This window comes from Zonotrichia albicollis, chromosome 15 (genome assembly GCF_047830755.1).
Source record: "Zonotrichia albicollis isolate bZonAlb1 chromosome 15, bZonAlb1.hap1, whole genome shotgun sequence".
NCBI classification, from domain to species: domain Eukaryota; kingdom Metazoa; phylum Chordata; class Aves; order Passeriformes; family Passerellidae; genus Zonotrichia; species Zonotrichia albicollis.
In genome coordinates, this window is record NC_133833.1 from 114275 (window position 1) to 131497 (window position 17223).

General features: G+C 40.9%; 1 protein-coding gene across 3 annotated transcripts in view; it reads right to left on the minus strand.

The window, feature by feature from the left end:
* Positions 1-16559, minus strand: part of KDM3B (lysine demethylase 3B) — a 48136-nt gene extending 31577 nt beyond the window's left edge. Inside the window, exons 1-9 of one of the 3 annotated variants that reach the window (XM_074552418.1) lie at positions 16236-16559; positions 12581-12748; positions 10095-10208; positions 9522-9627; positions 7974-8098; positions 6512-6580; positions 5020-5595; positions 1032-2274; positions 466-667 (exon numbers count right to left, since the gene is read on the minus strand). In XM_074552418.1, the coding sequence (XP_074408519.1) occupies positions 466-667; positions 1032-2274; positions 5020-5595; positions 6512-6580; positions 7974-8098; positions 9522-9627; positions 10095-10208; positions 12581-12748; positions 16236-16406 (2774 nt within the window). In that variant the 5' untranslated portion in view covers positions 16407-16559. Of the gene's footprint in view, positions 1-465; positions 668-1031; positions 2275-5019; positions 5596-6511; positions 6581-7973; positions 8099-9521; positions 9628-10094; positions 10209-12580; positions 12749-15601; positions 15680-16235 lie in introns of those variants that run through there. The other 2 variants (XM_005493074.4, XM_074552420.1) reach the window with 2 other exon arrangements.
* Positions 16560-17223: the final 664 nt, after the last annotated feature.

The following is a 17223-nucleotide window of genomic DNA, read 5'->3' on the forward strand; positions in this document are numbered from 1 at the left end:
GAAGAGTAATACATGTATATAACACAGAGGGAACACAGACACAGTATTCTACTCCTAAAAATTAGTCCTGTGTTCAACAGAATATGGTGAAACATTAGCCTCATGCTGGCAATGCTTAGTTACTTGTTGAGTGGATTAAAATTTTACCTTTGTTCTGAATGCGTTATGAAGGAGTGAGTTATTGTATATTAATTGCCATCCAGAAGTAAAATTCTACCAAATAAAGCAAATTCAGCTTCCTGAGGCTGTACCCAGAGGCTCACTTAGTATCTTATAGCTTTATCTTCGAAAAGCAGCTCTTTCTGGGCCAGTAAGGGAATTCCCATCAGGTGATGCAGGGAAATGCAAGACACTCAAAACCTTCATTATTGTACCCAAGCATATTTAATAAATAAAACATTGTGCTTGGACATGGCCCAAGCTCTGCACACAGACTACATATGAAAAAAGGAAGAATTTGAGCACCTCCGGAAATGGAAGAAGCGACATGCCACAGTTGAGTCATCCTGCTCTTGCTCCTTAAATTTGCGGTACCGCTCCAGACGGCACTCCCGACACTTGTGCAGATGTGGAGCTACATTGATGCAAGAGCCATCCTGGAGAAAAGGCTCACCTGACTGCTTCAGCTTCCTCACCTTACTCATATCTTTCAGCACAGACTGGCCAACTGGGTGAGGCAAAGCAGAAGTAAAAATCTATCAGTTAACTGCAACAGCAAAAGGATACTGGCTCCAACAATCATCTTCGCAGAGATCTCTATGTTCATACCCATGTAAAACAGTAAGTGTGTTCAAGCCTACAGCATATCACACTTCTGTCCTGACACACAGACTTAAACATTTATCAAAGTGAACACCAAATTCACATCCATGAAGCATTAAGCTTCAGCCCTGTAAGCATCCAGTGTGCTGCCTACTGAATATGAATGAGGTCTACAACTGTGGTTAGTTTACACAGTTCATTACACAGGAGATAACCCAGTATCCCACCTCCTTGTGATTCCAAAACATCACCTGCATTCAAGTCATCACCTTTTAGGGGAGCTGTGCGGGGCCGGCCCTTTGGGGCTTGCTTCCCCTTTCCTTTACCCAGCAGTAATTCTGCATTGCGCTCCACATTGGGGCCTAGCTTGGCCATCAAATGGTCTGGGATACCCTTCATACAAGCCTTAGCCTGCAATTGGTCTTCAGAGTCACTCAAATCTGACAGATCACTATTTGTACTGGAGTCAGAGTCCTGTTTGGACGTTAAGCTCCGCTCATCGAGCGAGAACCTTTTCACAGCTTCAAAAGGGGCTTTCTTCTCCTGTGGAAACTCTGCTTGTGAAGAGAAAAGGGTAGGTGGATGTCGGCCAAACACACTGGAAAAAGTTTTCAGAAGAGGATTGTCCTGCTGCCCAGGCCCAACAGCTGGTTTTTCTTCTGTTGGACTGGAGGATAGTGTGGGCATCTCAATAGGCTGTGTCAGGCTGCTGCTCGGTGAGCTGGAACGGCCATTCCCTACAGTGGAAGGGCTTTGAACACCAGCAGTAGCTGTTGAACCAGAAGCACTAGAGATCATCTTTGAGGAGTCAGTTGTTATAAACAAGGTTTTCTTCTTAGCTAAAGAGTCTGTACAGGTGAGTGATTCCGGCCAGCCAGAAGTGGCCTTATGACCCACAGGTGTTGACGGAGCACAAATCCCTGTCTGAGATGAAGATGCAAAGCCACTGAAAGGACTGAATTCTGCTTTCTCAGCAAATGCCAGGAAAGGGTTTGAGGGTTCCTCTCGTGACAGCTTTGGGGGCTGTAAAAATAGGTTTTCATGGCTATCAGAGGGACGAGTATTCAACAGACTTCGTGAAAAGGCTGGAGTAAGGGTAGGCATAGATTCCACAGGCAGCTTCCGCTCTACAGAACTACCAGACTGGGCTCCTGGCTTACAGTCCACTGAAAGAATTTTACCTTTACAAGTCCCAGCACCCACACTCTCTGTACACTGCTTGAATGAGTCTCGACTAGAGACATCTTCAGTCAAGCTCTCTGAAATGACTGTGAAATAGTTACTGGAAGGAAGATTCTGGGACATGCACTGAAAAAATAAGTTCTTGGATGAATCAGAATCTTTTTGAGCCTCTTGTCCAGTACCACAGCCAAAAGGAAATCCAGAAGGTTTGCTTTCTGGAGCCATCACTCCATTTGATTGGCTCCTTCCAGCCCCAAATATCAAGGACTGGGAAGCACTTGGGAGAGAGACTCCAAATCCAGAAGAAGCCAAAAGTGAATTTCGGGAATTCTGGAACAAAATTAGTACGCATTAGTCCATTATAAATTGTTATTTGAAACACGACTACTTTAGTTCATCTCGTAGTACTATCAGCATTCTCCTTACCCATCAGGAATAAAAATTTCCAGCACACTTACAATTACTTCTTTAAAGATTCCTACCCACAAGCTGTTGAAATTGAAGACACACAGAGAAAACTAATACTTAATATCTTATCATACTTTAGAACAAAGGTGAGCTTACCAGACAGGTAAGCTAATTCATAGAAAAGCAAGTTAGTAAAACTGCTGATAATTTGAATTCAAATCAACAAAAAGGGAACCATAATTGAAACTATTTTTGAATACTCTCCAATCTTTCCCCCTTCCCCAAGAGCATTCTGATAAGCTTCATCTACTTAAGTAGCACCCCTGAAATAAGTATCTTAGTTTGCAAGTTAAGTAAACAAGGCAAGCCCCTAGCAGTTAGCAGACAAACTATTCCTGATCCCCACAACTCACATCTGCTGGCAGGCACACAGATGCCTAGGATGTGGAGCCTTCCAGGGAACAACTCAGTAGAGGTTAAGCACAAAATACTTACTTTTTATGACCATTAAATACAGGAAAGTTTTGTGAATGACAGATTTCTACTAGAACCATAACCGTGATATAGAATATTCACTTGCTCTCTTCTCAATTGGTACTTGTTCAGATTTTCCAATTCTGACAGCCCTACTATAACTGATTATATACTGTGACTAGTTCCTCATAGAATCATTTAGATCAGCTCTACTCCTTTTCTTTGAGTTTCCACTTAAAAATCTGCTCATCATTAACACAATTTTATTTCAAGGTCATGCTAAATACAACTACAGACTCTGTGCAACACATCCAACTGGTCACTAGTGTCCCTGCACACCTACCTGACCGCATACTAACGTTTAGCCGGTTCCTCGTTACCAATCTACACCTGTAATAACTTCAAAAACCTATTGACATTTCTTCCAGATATTAGAATTTTCGATATTTCTTTTTAGAGACAAAAATAATTTTAGAAAGCTCTGTTCTAATAGCTTTAAAAAGAATATGGATTTGAATGGAAACAAAGGTTATGAAGTCATCTCAAGGACCCAGTTACACTATGATGCAGTAGACAGTCTGAAATAGTAACATATATGAACTATCTACAACACTCTTACTGATTTATGTCAGGTTCCCTCCCTCAAAAAAATAGTTTAAAATGGACTAATGGCCTGCTAGCCAACTCTGAAGCTGAATTATTAATGTTTCAAAAAAGTGATATGGGGTTGGAGAGAGGGAAAGAAGGAGAGGTGGTACCAAAATTTCTCAGTACAATTACACAATCTGCAGTTGCTGATGTTGGGAATTTAGCTGCTAGAAAATGGAAAAGTACAAAACTGTGGCTAATTCCAAGTCCTGCACCTGTGTTGATAGCATGTCCTTGGGCCTAGCTGTAGTGTGACAACAAATAGTAAAAGAGACATGAGAAAAGAGAGATGTAACCCCTAAGGAATGAGGATGAGTTAATGTTATAGTTTAACCAATAGACTGCTTGGCTTACAGAATATTCATAAGCTTATTATTTGCTGTATAAGTGTTTGATAATTTCTTCAATAAACTGGACCAGAAGGACCTGAGGGACCGGGACCGGACCGGACCCGAAGGGCCTGTGATGAACCAACTGGTGTCCTGGTCCCCTTCCTTCGACAGCCCCTAACTCTGAATTTATTTATTGGGGGGGTGGAGGATAGAAGAGTTCATATTACATTATATTATGCTCATTATGCAACACTCCTGTTTTCCACAATTCTATTCCTCCTCTACACCTTCCCATCCAGGAATCTTTACCCCAAGGTAAATATCTAACCTTTCCACCCATTCCATTATCTAATACAAAAGACAGGGATGATAACAATGCCTTCAACTTCCTGGCAATCACACTTGCCTCTCTTAACATATCTCCCATTTTCTTCACTTTATTTACACAGCAGATGGCAAGATTGTTTACTTTTATTGTATTTAACTGAGGTGAGTTTCATTTTTGTTTTGTTTTTACAAACCTTCATTTGATTTTAGAAGTTTTCTATTTTGCCTTTAACAGGGCTTCCCTTCTATTTTTCTACTCTTTTCCTTGTAAACAAAGGCATAACTAAAAGGCCTTCGAGTTGCTTCCAGACTAACCTCTCATCTCAAATATTGTAATTATTTCTTTGGGTTTAGTCCTATATAATATACAATGCAACTGGCTCCTTTTCTTACTATACAGGTAACACAGCTCTGACACACATGACAGACATCTTTTAAAGGTCTTCTAAATGTAGGCTCATTGTTTTTCTGGTTTTGAGGCTTTTTTTCTTTAAGTAACTTGAATGTTCAATTCAGTGTACATGTGCATGCAGATTTGTTTATATAAAGGCAAGAGATTTTAAGAGGGCTGTCTTTTGTATGACACAACAAAATTAATTAAGTGCAGTGCTTAGCATTATTTTAAAGCTGCATTTCTGAGATTGAGGCTGGATAAGCACAAGAGTGCTGCAGTTATCTCTTACTACTCCTTCACCAATTATCTCCATTTTCTTTTGAGTAATTATTTAGGTCAGATAACTGGTTTTCTTTGGGAGGAGATGGACTCATGAGAGAAAAAGTAGTTTTTCCAGTTCCATGGACACACATTTTAACAAGAGTATATTGCAGAACATCTGTTGCAAACATGTAAATCTTTCTAGAACAAGTGGGATCATGAGCTACTCACCTCTCCCTGGGCTTGCGATCGGACTGTTTTCAGTTTCTCCTGTCCACTAACAGCAGGCAAACTGGTATCAGAGATCCTCACAGTTGTCGGTGTCAAAGCAGTTGTAGTAACTGCGGTTGCAGAAGTCACTGTGCCTTGAACCTGTTCCAGTGATTTTCCTGCCTCTTTACACCCAGATCCAACTTGTAATGGCTGCCCAGCCACAGAAGAAAATGGAGTGAAGGGCAATGGTGTGTCACCAACTGGCTCATCTTGGACTACTAATGTTCGGCCATTCTCTTTGGTGTAAGTAGCAAAACGAATATTGCGACTAATCTGAGGAAGAAATGAAGGCAACTGCTTGGCCCTTGGATCCAGTCCTGTTTCACTACCGGAGACTCCTTTCCAGGGACCTCTGCTTGCCTCACCTCCATCACTACCATTGCTATCTGCCTCACCCCTCTCCTTCAGCTTCTTTGTTGCAGGATCACAACCAGGATCTGATACATTTTTCCTCCTCCTTCCATCCTTTCCCTCCAGGCTTTCCTTCTTCTTTTTCCCTTTAGATGATGATTTAGTTGCTTTTAGGCCCCCTCCCTATAACAGACAAAGCCATGCAATCACTAAACAGAACAGTCCAGATACCCATTCAGAGAACTTTTTTCTGTTAGAACAGAATATATTACACTGCTCTGAAGTTTAGGAACACTTTATCACAAATTGAGACATCTAAAGAGAGATGATATATGAGCACAGAACACAAGCATTAAGCGCAGTCTTTTTTGTACTAGAGTAAGATCTGCACAAGTGACTTTTTAGCTGAGCTACCTTGCTGTAGCATGAACCACATCCTAGCCAATTCTGAGAAATACGCAATACACCAACAAAGCTCTTCGTGATGTATGAATACCACCTGCACACTAATTTTTGCTCCAAGCATAAACCCCATTATTCTTTTGAATGGCACACTTTCTGTTCATTACACAAAGCCTACAATATTTAACTGCAGGAGATAGCTTGCCCTTTGGCCTAGGGTAAAAATTCAGGTTCAAACATTATCATGGAACATCTCAATTGAGGCAGTGAAATGCCATAAACACATAAGCCTGCTTGCAAGGCACAGCAGCCAGATGGCAATTTTTAGAAATGCCTTAAAAGGTCTGTGAAGGAGCACAGAATGATCCTATTAGAAAAAGGCAGCAACACTCCACCTTAAAATGGAGTACAACCACCATGGTTACATCGCTACTGATCATCCCTCTAAGATCCATGCTAAATTTAGTAAACAGGCCTGAAAAAAAAGAGAAGATAGCTTAAAGAAAACTATGATCATCAAAATGGTAAACAAAATTTTCCTGTTCAAACTTTAAGAGGAAATTTACTAAAATTATCCAAAATCCACAGTCAACACTGCATCATTTTTTAGTCCTTTCCAGATTTTACTTATTTCACATCAAAAATTTTACGAAGTTGCACACTGTATATACAAGACCTGAATGCACTGCTGTACTACCTCGCCTGGAGAAGTGTTATCCATCACCACGTGAATCAGTCGAGGATCCACCGACTTGATCTCACCACTCTAATTTTCAGACAGATTGATAATGAGGAAGTAGGAAAAAGAAAAGCAGAGGTTAATTTTAAATTTGAAGTATATAGTATCAACATAAGAGACTTAAACACACTGTTACTGTGCAGGCCCTCTTCCATTTACCTTTTCTTCTTTTACTTATTTACCTTTTACTATGTCACTTTCTTAGTAATACTACAGCCTTCTAGTTTACCTTCTATCCTTTTGCTCCTTCTCTATTTCAAAAACTTTCAGATTTGATTCCTACCACTGTTTGTATATTTGCTCTGTTGAGCATTTCTAAAGGTATTCATTGCATTAAATGTAACTCTTGAATTTCATTTAACATTGTTACATATATGTTCACCCCCTTAGATCTAGAAAGGACTACTGGAAGAAGCACATCAGTTTAGCCCAAGTATCCTCATCAGCGTCTCCTCAAAAGTAGCAACGCATATCCAATCTCTGTAACTGCTCTTGGAGGTTCCTTTCTATTTCACAGTAAGTACACAGGAAACTCTGTGCTTCCTAGCACATATCTGCTGAATGCACTTAACTCCACAATTTTTATGTCTCTCCAAAATATTATGCTGATTTACCATACAAAGGATACTTTTTTCCCTGTGTGCTAGCAATAGCAGTAGTCAGAGTGCAGGATTACTGCTCATTCAGTGCATTCCATCTACACATGGAAAAGGGTACAGGGGCAGTGGGTGCAAGACACAAGAAGGGATCTAAAAACCAAGATGCATGCTACTGCTAGACAGCACCATGGACCTGCTCCCAGTTGTTCTGGAAAAAGGAAGCTATCAGGAGCAGGCCACTGGCAAGACTGAGCTACCTGTCAGACTGCACAGAAGCACATAATAAAAACCAGCAACTAGCAGTGCAGACTCTCTGTGCTGTACACAGGTTTACTGATAGGAACAGGGCAAAAGTAAATAGTCTGAGCTAAAATATATAAATCAAATTTATTTATATAAAGACTTCATCTGCTTTGCTAAAATTGTTTCAAACTATTTGTACAGTCTGTCAGATGGAAACCAAGAGAAGGCATAGGAAAACCACAATGTAAGGGACCCAGAAGGTAGCTTTCTATGCATCAGCATGCTTTGTCTTCTGGAGAGTAATTTCCAATATTTTTTCTTACACCACTAATTTCCAATTAAAACCTTACAGCTTTTTTTTTTTTTTAATAGAAGTGGCCTGTGTGACATCATTTTTTCAAGAAAGTCATCCTAATAGGAAAAAAAAAACCCTGTGAATCACAACACAAATAATTACTTATCTTTTAAAGCAGAAAAACAACCCAAAATAACAAGTTTTGGTGAAGCTGTCATTCTCCACATACAGATATTGAGGAATGGTATTTTAGGAACACCAAAGTAGCACTTCATACTTTTACCTCAGTCACAGACACTTCCATAAGACGAGTTATTGGATCTTGATGGCTCACAACACCACAGAGCCAGCTATTTTCATCCTCTGGTTGATAAACTTTAACTCGCTGGCCTTGGACACTGTAAGGACCTGGAAAAGAAGGACTTTGAGGACATTTTCCAAACAAGCTTAGCGTCATACAATAAAATGGTTCTGTGCACTTAATTAGGGCTTGAAGTGTCATCTTCCAGGTGGAAAGAAATTAAAACACCAGGGCTTCTGCTGCAAATCCTGTGTAAGCAGGCATTTTATCCTAAAAAGTCAATAGGTCCTCATTGCTGTAACTCATGAATACAGCTTACACATTAAAAAACCCAAACATGAAAGACCGAAATTAACTCATTCCTTTGACAAAATCAAGCTACATGGAGGTTCCTTGCTAACGAAATTCTTTTGTTTTCTAACCTACAGGTTAGTAATCATGCACCATCAATCCAGTGAACAGTCCCACTATTCTGACTTAGCCCAGATGTTTCAAATCCCAGATAAAAAGCTATGCGTTTCAGAGAAAAAACATATATTCGGATATCCAATATCTCTAAACCAACCAGTCTTAGCTCTTTCACACAGATAACAGATCATCTACAGAAAGGTTTCCTCTCACCCTGCGCTTGCTCTCCAGATCAGCGTGCTGAGCTTTCCTCCCACCCTAAGTCTAGACAAAATAAAACCTCTGCTTATCTTGGATCATCAAAATCTACATGATGCAACAACCTGTATGTGACACAGCCAGAACTAGGCACTTTAGAAGAAGGCTTCAAACTGGACAATTCTTAAGCTACTTGCTCATCAAAAAAGTATTGTCCTCAGAACTTCTATGAACACACGTTTTATCTGACCAAAAGGCACCAAATTCCCATGAAGAACTACATCTTCCTTCAGATGTAAGACAGTGGCCTGTCTGTAGGGTGGCTCTCTGGCACATGAACTCTGGATAGAAATTATTTTAGTACTTGACCAAGATGACCCAAATCTGACAACCAAAGCCACAATCAGGCTTAACCCTAATACACAATCCAGACAACAGATATTAACTCTATGCTGACCAGCCACATCCACACATATATTCAACTTAAACAACTGATGTATTAATTATCAAAATGTCAAAATTTGAATTGCTATTACAAGGAACGTTTCCGCGGATCAGCAGCTACAAAGGAACTTCACTTTGAAGTTCCCACAGTTACAGAACAGAACCATAGAAAAGGACCAACACTTTAAAAATTCAAAAGTAAAACTTAAAATAGGGAAGTTGTAAATACACAGACGTTGCCGTACTTTAACTACACCTTAGGCGACCATTCCCAGTAGGTATTTCTGGTTGTATCTAAGCAACTGTTTACCTGTAAGGGTGATAAAATAAAGTTACTTTGTAAAGGACTTGCAAAATATGGAAAATTGACCTCCAAATGAAACAGTAACAGATACTGTTACTATCCCCCTTCACAAATTCCAGCGTAGCTTTACAGCGGCTGCACAACAAAGTAGCTCTGAGAAAGAAAACACGCCTCACCTCTACTAAATATCTCCTGAAGCTTCTGGTCACTGATCAGCGCATTGACAGATTCTCTTAGGGAAGGCTGCTCCTGTAGAATCTGATTTTGACTCTCTGTTCCCATCTGCCAAAAACAAACAGTTTTAATAGTCTTCTTGGATAACAGAAACATTAGTTTTTACAAAACAGCTCTTTTTGGACTGCAGTCAGATTGAAAAAATAAAAAAAAGTAAAATTAAGAAAAATATTACTGAACATGCCAGGAGTAATAAGGGAATTAACTATGCAAAAGCTGTATATATAAAATGTGTATTCATAGAAATTCTGAGGACAAAACTTCCACTGTAATTAACAGCTACACAATGACAGGTAGCTCTCCAATTGAACCATAGAGAGTGTCAGTATTTTTGAATGCAAATAGAGGTCAGTGTAAGGACCTTGAAAGTCAGGGAAACAAATACAAATATGTGACAGGACAGTGAAAGGAGAAAGATGGGTATGTTGTTGAAACAGTAAATAAAACCCCAAAACTAATCTGACAAACATAGCACAAGGCTAAATTTACATTTCAACTGAACATAGTTCAAATACCTGAAATAAACGTAATCCACTGGCATCAGACAGGAAACGTAAATGTCTGTCCAGAAGAAACTCCACTGGGACCACAGAGCCTAACCCCAGCTTATCTACTAGAGGAGTAAAGGTCTGTGATGAACAACAAAAAAAAGAAGTTACCAAAATGACTGAGCACACATATAGGCCAACAACAGTCGATTTCATACTACTCAGGATTTAAAAAAAATTAAAATTGTCATCTCTCAACTTGTACTGCCCAGTACTTGGGTTTTAATGTAAAATACTAGTCATTATGTCTAAGCCAGTAATTCTTGCATTACAAGCAGGAATTACAGACAACTGGATCCACTTTTTCAGTAAATCTTAAAGAAGAAATGAAAACACCTGTGGGGGTGTTTGGTTTTTCATAGGTAAGCCTATGATGCTCAACCTTCTGATGCTTAACCTTCTGATGCTCAGGTTTAAAAAAAAAAAAAAGCTTTGGTTAAGGTTAAAAAAAGCTTTGGTTAATAGTTCAAACTATCTAACATATTTCAGATATAGCCTGGCCAGTGGTTTGTGAAAAGCTGAAGTTCATAGCAAGTGTATTACTGATTTCAAGTATTTCAAGATGCAGAGCAAATCACTAAAAATACCTAGTGAATTCAGAAACCTTTTAATAGTAGAATCAGACAACCTTATAACATAACTTGCCGACGGAAGAGCAAGTTGACAACCAGAGCCTTTGAAATGTGTTACTTGTCTCATGCTCTCACCTACATGATTTTAACACAAGTATTCATGACATTTTTCCCTTAACAGCTCTCATCAAGTTTGTTTACATTCCATTCTCCCGTACACAACAGAATAAATATAAAAATTTAGTTACTCAGTTTATGCAAAACCCTCTCCTGAAAGCAAACAGGATTACAAAAAAGAGAAAATGAAGAATGAAAACACATTCATAAGTGATACATCTTAAACAAACAAACAAAAAAAAAGAACCAAAACGCACCATCCCCCACACTCCTGAAACATACCATTCCCTTTGTAATGCTAAGCAGTTGGTTTCCCATTGCAAGTATGTACTCTGGTGCTTTGACTAACTCCAATCTGCATTCCCATGCAGTTATCTGAAGAGGCCTGTAGTACCTAGAGAAAGCCCCAATGCTCACGTGGCTGTCCAGAGTACAGGGGATGGAAACATTTTTTCAGCAAGCCTACAGAAAAACCTTGAGCTGTAGTGGAAAGAGTCTGGAATTACACAGTCACAGTCAGAACACCGTAATGCCCCCAAATCACTCAGATTTTGACCAATTTGGAAATGAACTGAAAGATGCTGATCCTGTGTAAAAACAGTTTCCCAGATGAAACTAACTGGAGTTCAATTTTGGAGACAAGCTGGAAATACACCAACAGCAAACTTCACCTATGGAAAAAACACTCTCTACAGAATCACTGCTGTAAAGGCCTGGTCTTCTTCTGCCTTAAGCCAAGCACAATAAAAGAAATCCTCAGAGAAAGATGCAGTGATGAACCTAGTGCTTTGAGCCTGAATGCCCATTCAAAACATAAAATTTAAATTCTACCAAGGCACACGATCCATGACAGGAAAAAATGTTTCAATGTATCCATGTACAAAAAGTATTAAAAAGCAGAGAGTAGGGTACCAAGCAGTCCAAGGCCTGTGGGAGGACAAAAGAAACAAAAGGGGCAAATAATAAAAATTAAACAGCATAAAAATGAGGTAAGGATTCCCACATATAATGATCGTTCCTCTTCAGAAGTCACTAAGAGAAGAAATATATAAGGAATGTTCTTCACTATATAGTACTCATCAAGATGTTTGCAGAATGGGTATATTCAGATATGCTAGCTAAAATAAACTGGCTTTGTTTTTAAGTGTCTTGACATGTAACTGCCATGTAAATAGCAATATGGTTAACCACATCAAGAAACATGAGAAAATTTTGCGCGTCATGTTAGTTAATGCTGACAACAAAAAAGGAGTGGCCAATTTTTAGATTAGGAGTGGCCAATTTATGGTTTATATATCAGGCACAGCATGCATTCTCTTCCTGAAGATTGCCTTCTGGTATGCCTATTCAATTGATGCAACAGCCTTTACCATACAGAGCTCTGGAAAGTCCTTCGTAAGACCAAAAGGCTTACTCTCACAATTCAGAAAAGCCTGACATACCACGAGGTTTTAAAATAGGGAAAAATAATCTTTTCAGATATACAACACATCTCTTCAGAGACTAACTTTAAATAGTAAATATCACTTTTCTGTACAATATGTCATAGCAAGTTCTGGGGTAGGAACTGGAAGCATACTGCCTCTCCAATGCCTTCCCAAAGGCACTATTAAGTACCAGTTAAGGAACTCGTTTTAGTAAAAGTCCATGCCCCAAGCAATTTTTGAACCTGCAAAATGGTGCCCTGTACAATATCCAAGCATTGAGCTTCACAGTGGAGCTGATGATCTCTGAGGATCTAAGGGCTTCTGGTCAAATACTCACCAGCGCAGGCCATTGCGCCTGCGAGATTCTAGTCCCCTGAAGCATAACAGGATCATTTCGAGGTGCCCAAACCAATGACCCTTCCAGCAGCAACACTATAACTTCTTCAGCGTGGACTTTCACCCACGCATGTTGTTTCCAGTTACAGCCATCGAATTCCACAAAGATCTGATTTAAAAAAAAAAAAAAAAAAAATAATCATCTCTTTTCAGACACTTAACAGAAAATAAGATTCCTATAATCCTTATGGAAAACGAGACCACAATTTTAGTAAGAAAAATCAGGGTAAGTATCGCAATGTTATTACTGAGAATACATCTACACAGCTACAGGAATCAAATTAACCATCACTAACCTATGAAAAACTATTTAAGCCCAAACATACATCACTGGCTCCAAATGCTGTGTTTTCCTATACGTAATTAAAGACATGAAAATTGTTCATCCCGAAATACAGATGATGACTCAATGCAAGCCTCTTTCACAGTAGGAATTTTTAGAGAATCTCAACACTATTACTTGGCACTTCAATAGACAGCCTGTATCAGTATGGTTAACTGACGTTCACAAAACTAAATGCTTCAGCCTGGGTTTGTGTTTGCAAAACCCATTCTAAATCGGAAGCTTTGTCTTGTCTTGTACATTATTAAACTCCCTGAACAAATGCAAATACTTTGGATGGCATGAGATTACCCAGAATTACCTACTTGCTAGATTTTTAATAATCTTATTTACAAGTGTAACAATATAAACCACACTATACACACTACAAATCTAAATCACTATTCTATCATTCTCTTTTTTCTTTCCTATCACAAAGGACAACTGTTAAAATAATTTGAAATTACACAGCAAGAATGCTAGAGTTTCAAATCTCATTCCATGTCCTAAAAACTGGAGTTATTATCTGTTAGAAAAGTCACATTCCAATCTCTCATCTACAGAACTTACACACTTGCCAAATATAATCAAACATGTCAGATGAACAGCAAAAAATTACTAATCAGTTAAGAATTTGATATCCACTTTAAGCTGGATATCAAAACAGGGTTTTGTAACCATCACTGGGAAGCAACAAGGCTAACCAGAGACAAACAACTCTCTGCTTTACCAATACACCATATTAAAAGAAGTACTAGAGACCACTTAACTCCTCTACTCCATTCCTCCCCCCAGACTCAAAAGGTCAAACCCCAAGGGAAGAATATGAAGTAACTCTCTTGATGAATTCTTGAACTCCATTACTGCTTAAGTTGCCCTGCTGAGAAACAGTGTCAGACCTTCCAAGATATCCTTCCACCAATTAAACAATTTTCAGCAATATAGTGGAAATTAGACTGAACATCCTTCCGTTTTCAGTGGGCCTAGAGGTTTCTTAATACTATATTTATGCTATTTTGCCAGTAGTCCCTACTCAAAACACTTTGTGTCCCAGGCCTCCTAATTTTTATGGTATTGTAGAGCTTGCCTATCCATTAAAACAGAGATCTCTCATGCTTCTATTCCACATAAGAAAAGCAGTACTGCCCTTCATGTGACACATCGACTTATTTTACAATATTAGGAACAGACTGAGATAAAGCCCAAAAGGTCTTTAATGATCCTGTTCTAGTAATCATTTTGAGAAAGAGGGTAATACCTGTTTCCATTTAGAAGAGGCAAAGCTGTTTTCTAATAGCAGTATAATTTTTCCTCAGGATTTCTTCTATATGCTCTGAATATGGGATGACAACTATGACTGACCTTTATATGTATTTTTTTGTGGACTAACCACAATTAGGTTACTCCACATTATATCAAAGTAAGAAGGTCTAAGAGCTACTCTTTGTAACCAAAATTTTACAGGGCGAAAAAACCCAAAGGTCTCTCAGAGGCTTTACTCTACCAGGAAAAAAAAACCCAACAACGAAACCCATACTTTTAAGTTTTATACTTCTTGTCTATTCCCAAGATTTCTGCCCTAGAAAGGTGCAAATATTCAACTGCACTTTTGTACTTCTATAAGCACAACATGAGACTACAGGCTAGCAATTGATACCATCCTTGCAGGATGCTATGAGAAAGGACAGACTTATGTAGACCAAAGAGTAGAAAATAAATTTTTCCCAGCCTTTATCACACCTAGTCCACGTTGTTACCTCAGAAGAGTATTTCCTAAACAGTGGTTGACGGCTTGGTGCCCGCCAACTCATCACGTCTGACAGAATTACTTTAAAGAGAACTCCTTTCCAATAGCATATCATTGCCATTGTCACAGCAGCATTCATTATGCATGGAAGAGTCCATGAAAACACTGAATGTCCCACATTACTCTAAATTCTGCCTCGACTATTTTACACATTTCACATCTTACAGTCTTGCATAGATTTTTGAGAATACACTGTTTAGAGACAGCTACACCCCTGAAACAGTATTAAATGGAAGGGTACTGATGAAAGGAGCTGGGGAGAGAACTGCAGTGCTGAATGAAGGTAATGAATTCACACACCAATGAAAATGCAAGACTACTGATGACACACATGTCCAATGCAGTCTGCTACACGAGCGGCTCTTCAGCTGGATCTCAGCCCCGACACACTTTCACAATTCAGATAGTCTCAAACACCTGACACATTTCCCTTTCGAAGAAACCCTTTATGCATGGGCTTTTTCTTCCTCTTCCTTGAACAAGTTAGGCAGCAGCTAGAGAACACAACCGCAGCTCTCAACTGCAGACACAGGGTGCCAGGCCCACCCAATTTGCAGAGTCAAACCTAGCACACTGCTTTGTACTGACAGCCGTAGGTGCAGTTCTAGAACAAGGACAAGAAAGCAGTAACACTAGAGGATAGATGTCAAGGTAACAGCTCAAATCTGGAACTCTGCAAACAAGCCCAAAAAACTTATGGTAACTACTAATTTTAAAAAACTGATCATAAAGAGAACTAAAACTCTTCACAAACATAGAACCTCATTCCTACTACCATGTGACACTAAATCAGACACAGCCCTCCAAAGGATGCCAGCACTTAAAGCAAGTACCTGCAGAATCGACGCATGCAAAGAGACACTCCACCAATACATTTTTAGGATCTCCACCCAAACGTTTCACTGAGCTATACTAGAAAAAAAACAGACAAATGCTAGAGTGCTTAAATACATTACATGAAGCCCAAATTCCTACAACTAAATACAAAACCTGAGAAAAACTCGAATGGATGAGCCTCACTCAAAAGTCAGCACTCAATATGTATTTTCATATATAATTCACGGTGATCGAGAATACTTAACATCTTCCCGGCGGAAAAACAAAACGAAACAACCTAAAAAAACCCCAAAACAACGCTTTGGGGTTATATACATGCATATCCATCAGCAGCAGAAATGTCCCAGACGTATTTGTTTTACACCTATGTTACTTCCAACTAGCGCATCGGCGGTACCGGACCCCTCACATATCTGCCCGGTCGCTCCGCCGCTGCGCTCGCCGCAGGCTGGACCCGCCGCTTCCAGCCCCGGAGCGCGTCCGGCGGGCCCGGCGCTGCAGGAGACACAGTTCGGCCGCAGCACCCCGCCCGCCCCCCGTCTAGCCCGGACCGTCCGCGGCCCTCACGGGAGGCTCGACCCGCGGCCCCGTCCACGGTGCTGTGTACCCCACTCTCGCCCCGGGTCTCACCGCCAGGTCCTGGGGCACCGCTCCGCTCATGGCCCTCACGGTGCCGCTCCGCCAGGCCCGTGCGGGCAGCGCAGGCCCCGGCTCCGACCCCGCCGTTTCGCCTTCGCCCGGCCCCGCCGCCAGCAGCAGCAGAAGCCGCTTCCCCACGGGAGAGGCCGCCGCGTCCGCCATCCCCGCCGGGCAGAGCCGCCGCCGCCGCCGCCCGAGCGCTCCGGCCGCAGCCGCTGCCCGAGGCACCGAGAGCCTCCTGCCCCGCGCTGGGCCGGAGCGCCGCCCGCCGCCGTCCCGGCGTGCACTGCGCGATCGACCCGGCCCCACAAGGCCCCGCGCGGGACAGGCGGGACCCGGGCGGTCCGAGGGGCCGTCGGGAGGGACGGGCCTCGTGGCGGAGGGGACAGGCGGGAGGGCCCGTCGGCGGGCGTGGGCCTTGCCTAGGCAGAATCCCACACGATCGCCAAATCCAAAACCTGGAATTATCGCAGAAATGACGGAGTTTTAACCTAAATTTTGATGTAAACACATAGGAGAACCAGTGCCCGCGTCTCAGGCAGGATCCCACAGATAGCATGAGTAACTGCTGCTGGCCCCAGAGGACCGGCAGCACCGCACAGAGCGGGGTGCTTCACTTTCCAGTGAGGCAGATTTTGGAAAGCAGGTGCATTTAGGAAGCAATTAAGATACAAAATCAGTCGGTGAATGAATTCAGCTGTCATGATTAGCTCATAAATCTGAATAGTTATCATGTAGCACAGCTCAATGTCCTAAACCTGCCCCTTTTCAACATGAACCACAAAATACTTAAGCATCTTATAGTTAGAAAAATGACATGTGATTTTATATCTGTTTCTGCTTTTGCAGTAAAGGCACAGTAGCAGTGCTAGGAACTGTAATGAGGAGCAGATGCCATACTCCATACCAGCACAAGGATACTCTTGTGAAAGTAGGTTGCTCTTTTGCACATATTGTTTCTTCACTCTGGCAGAGTCCC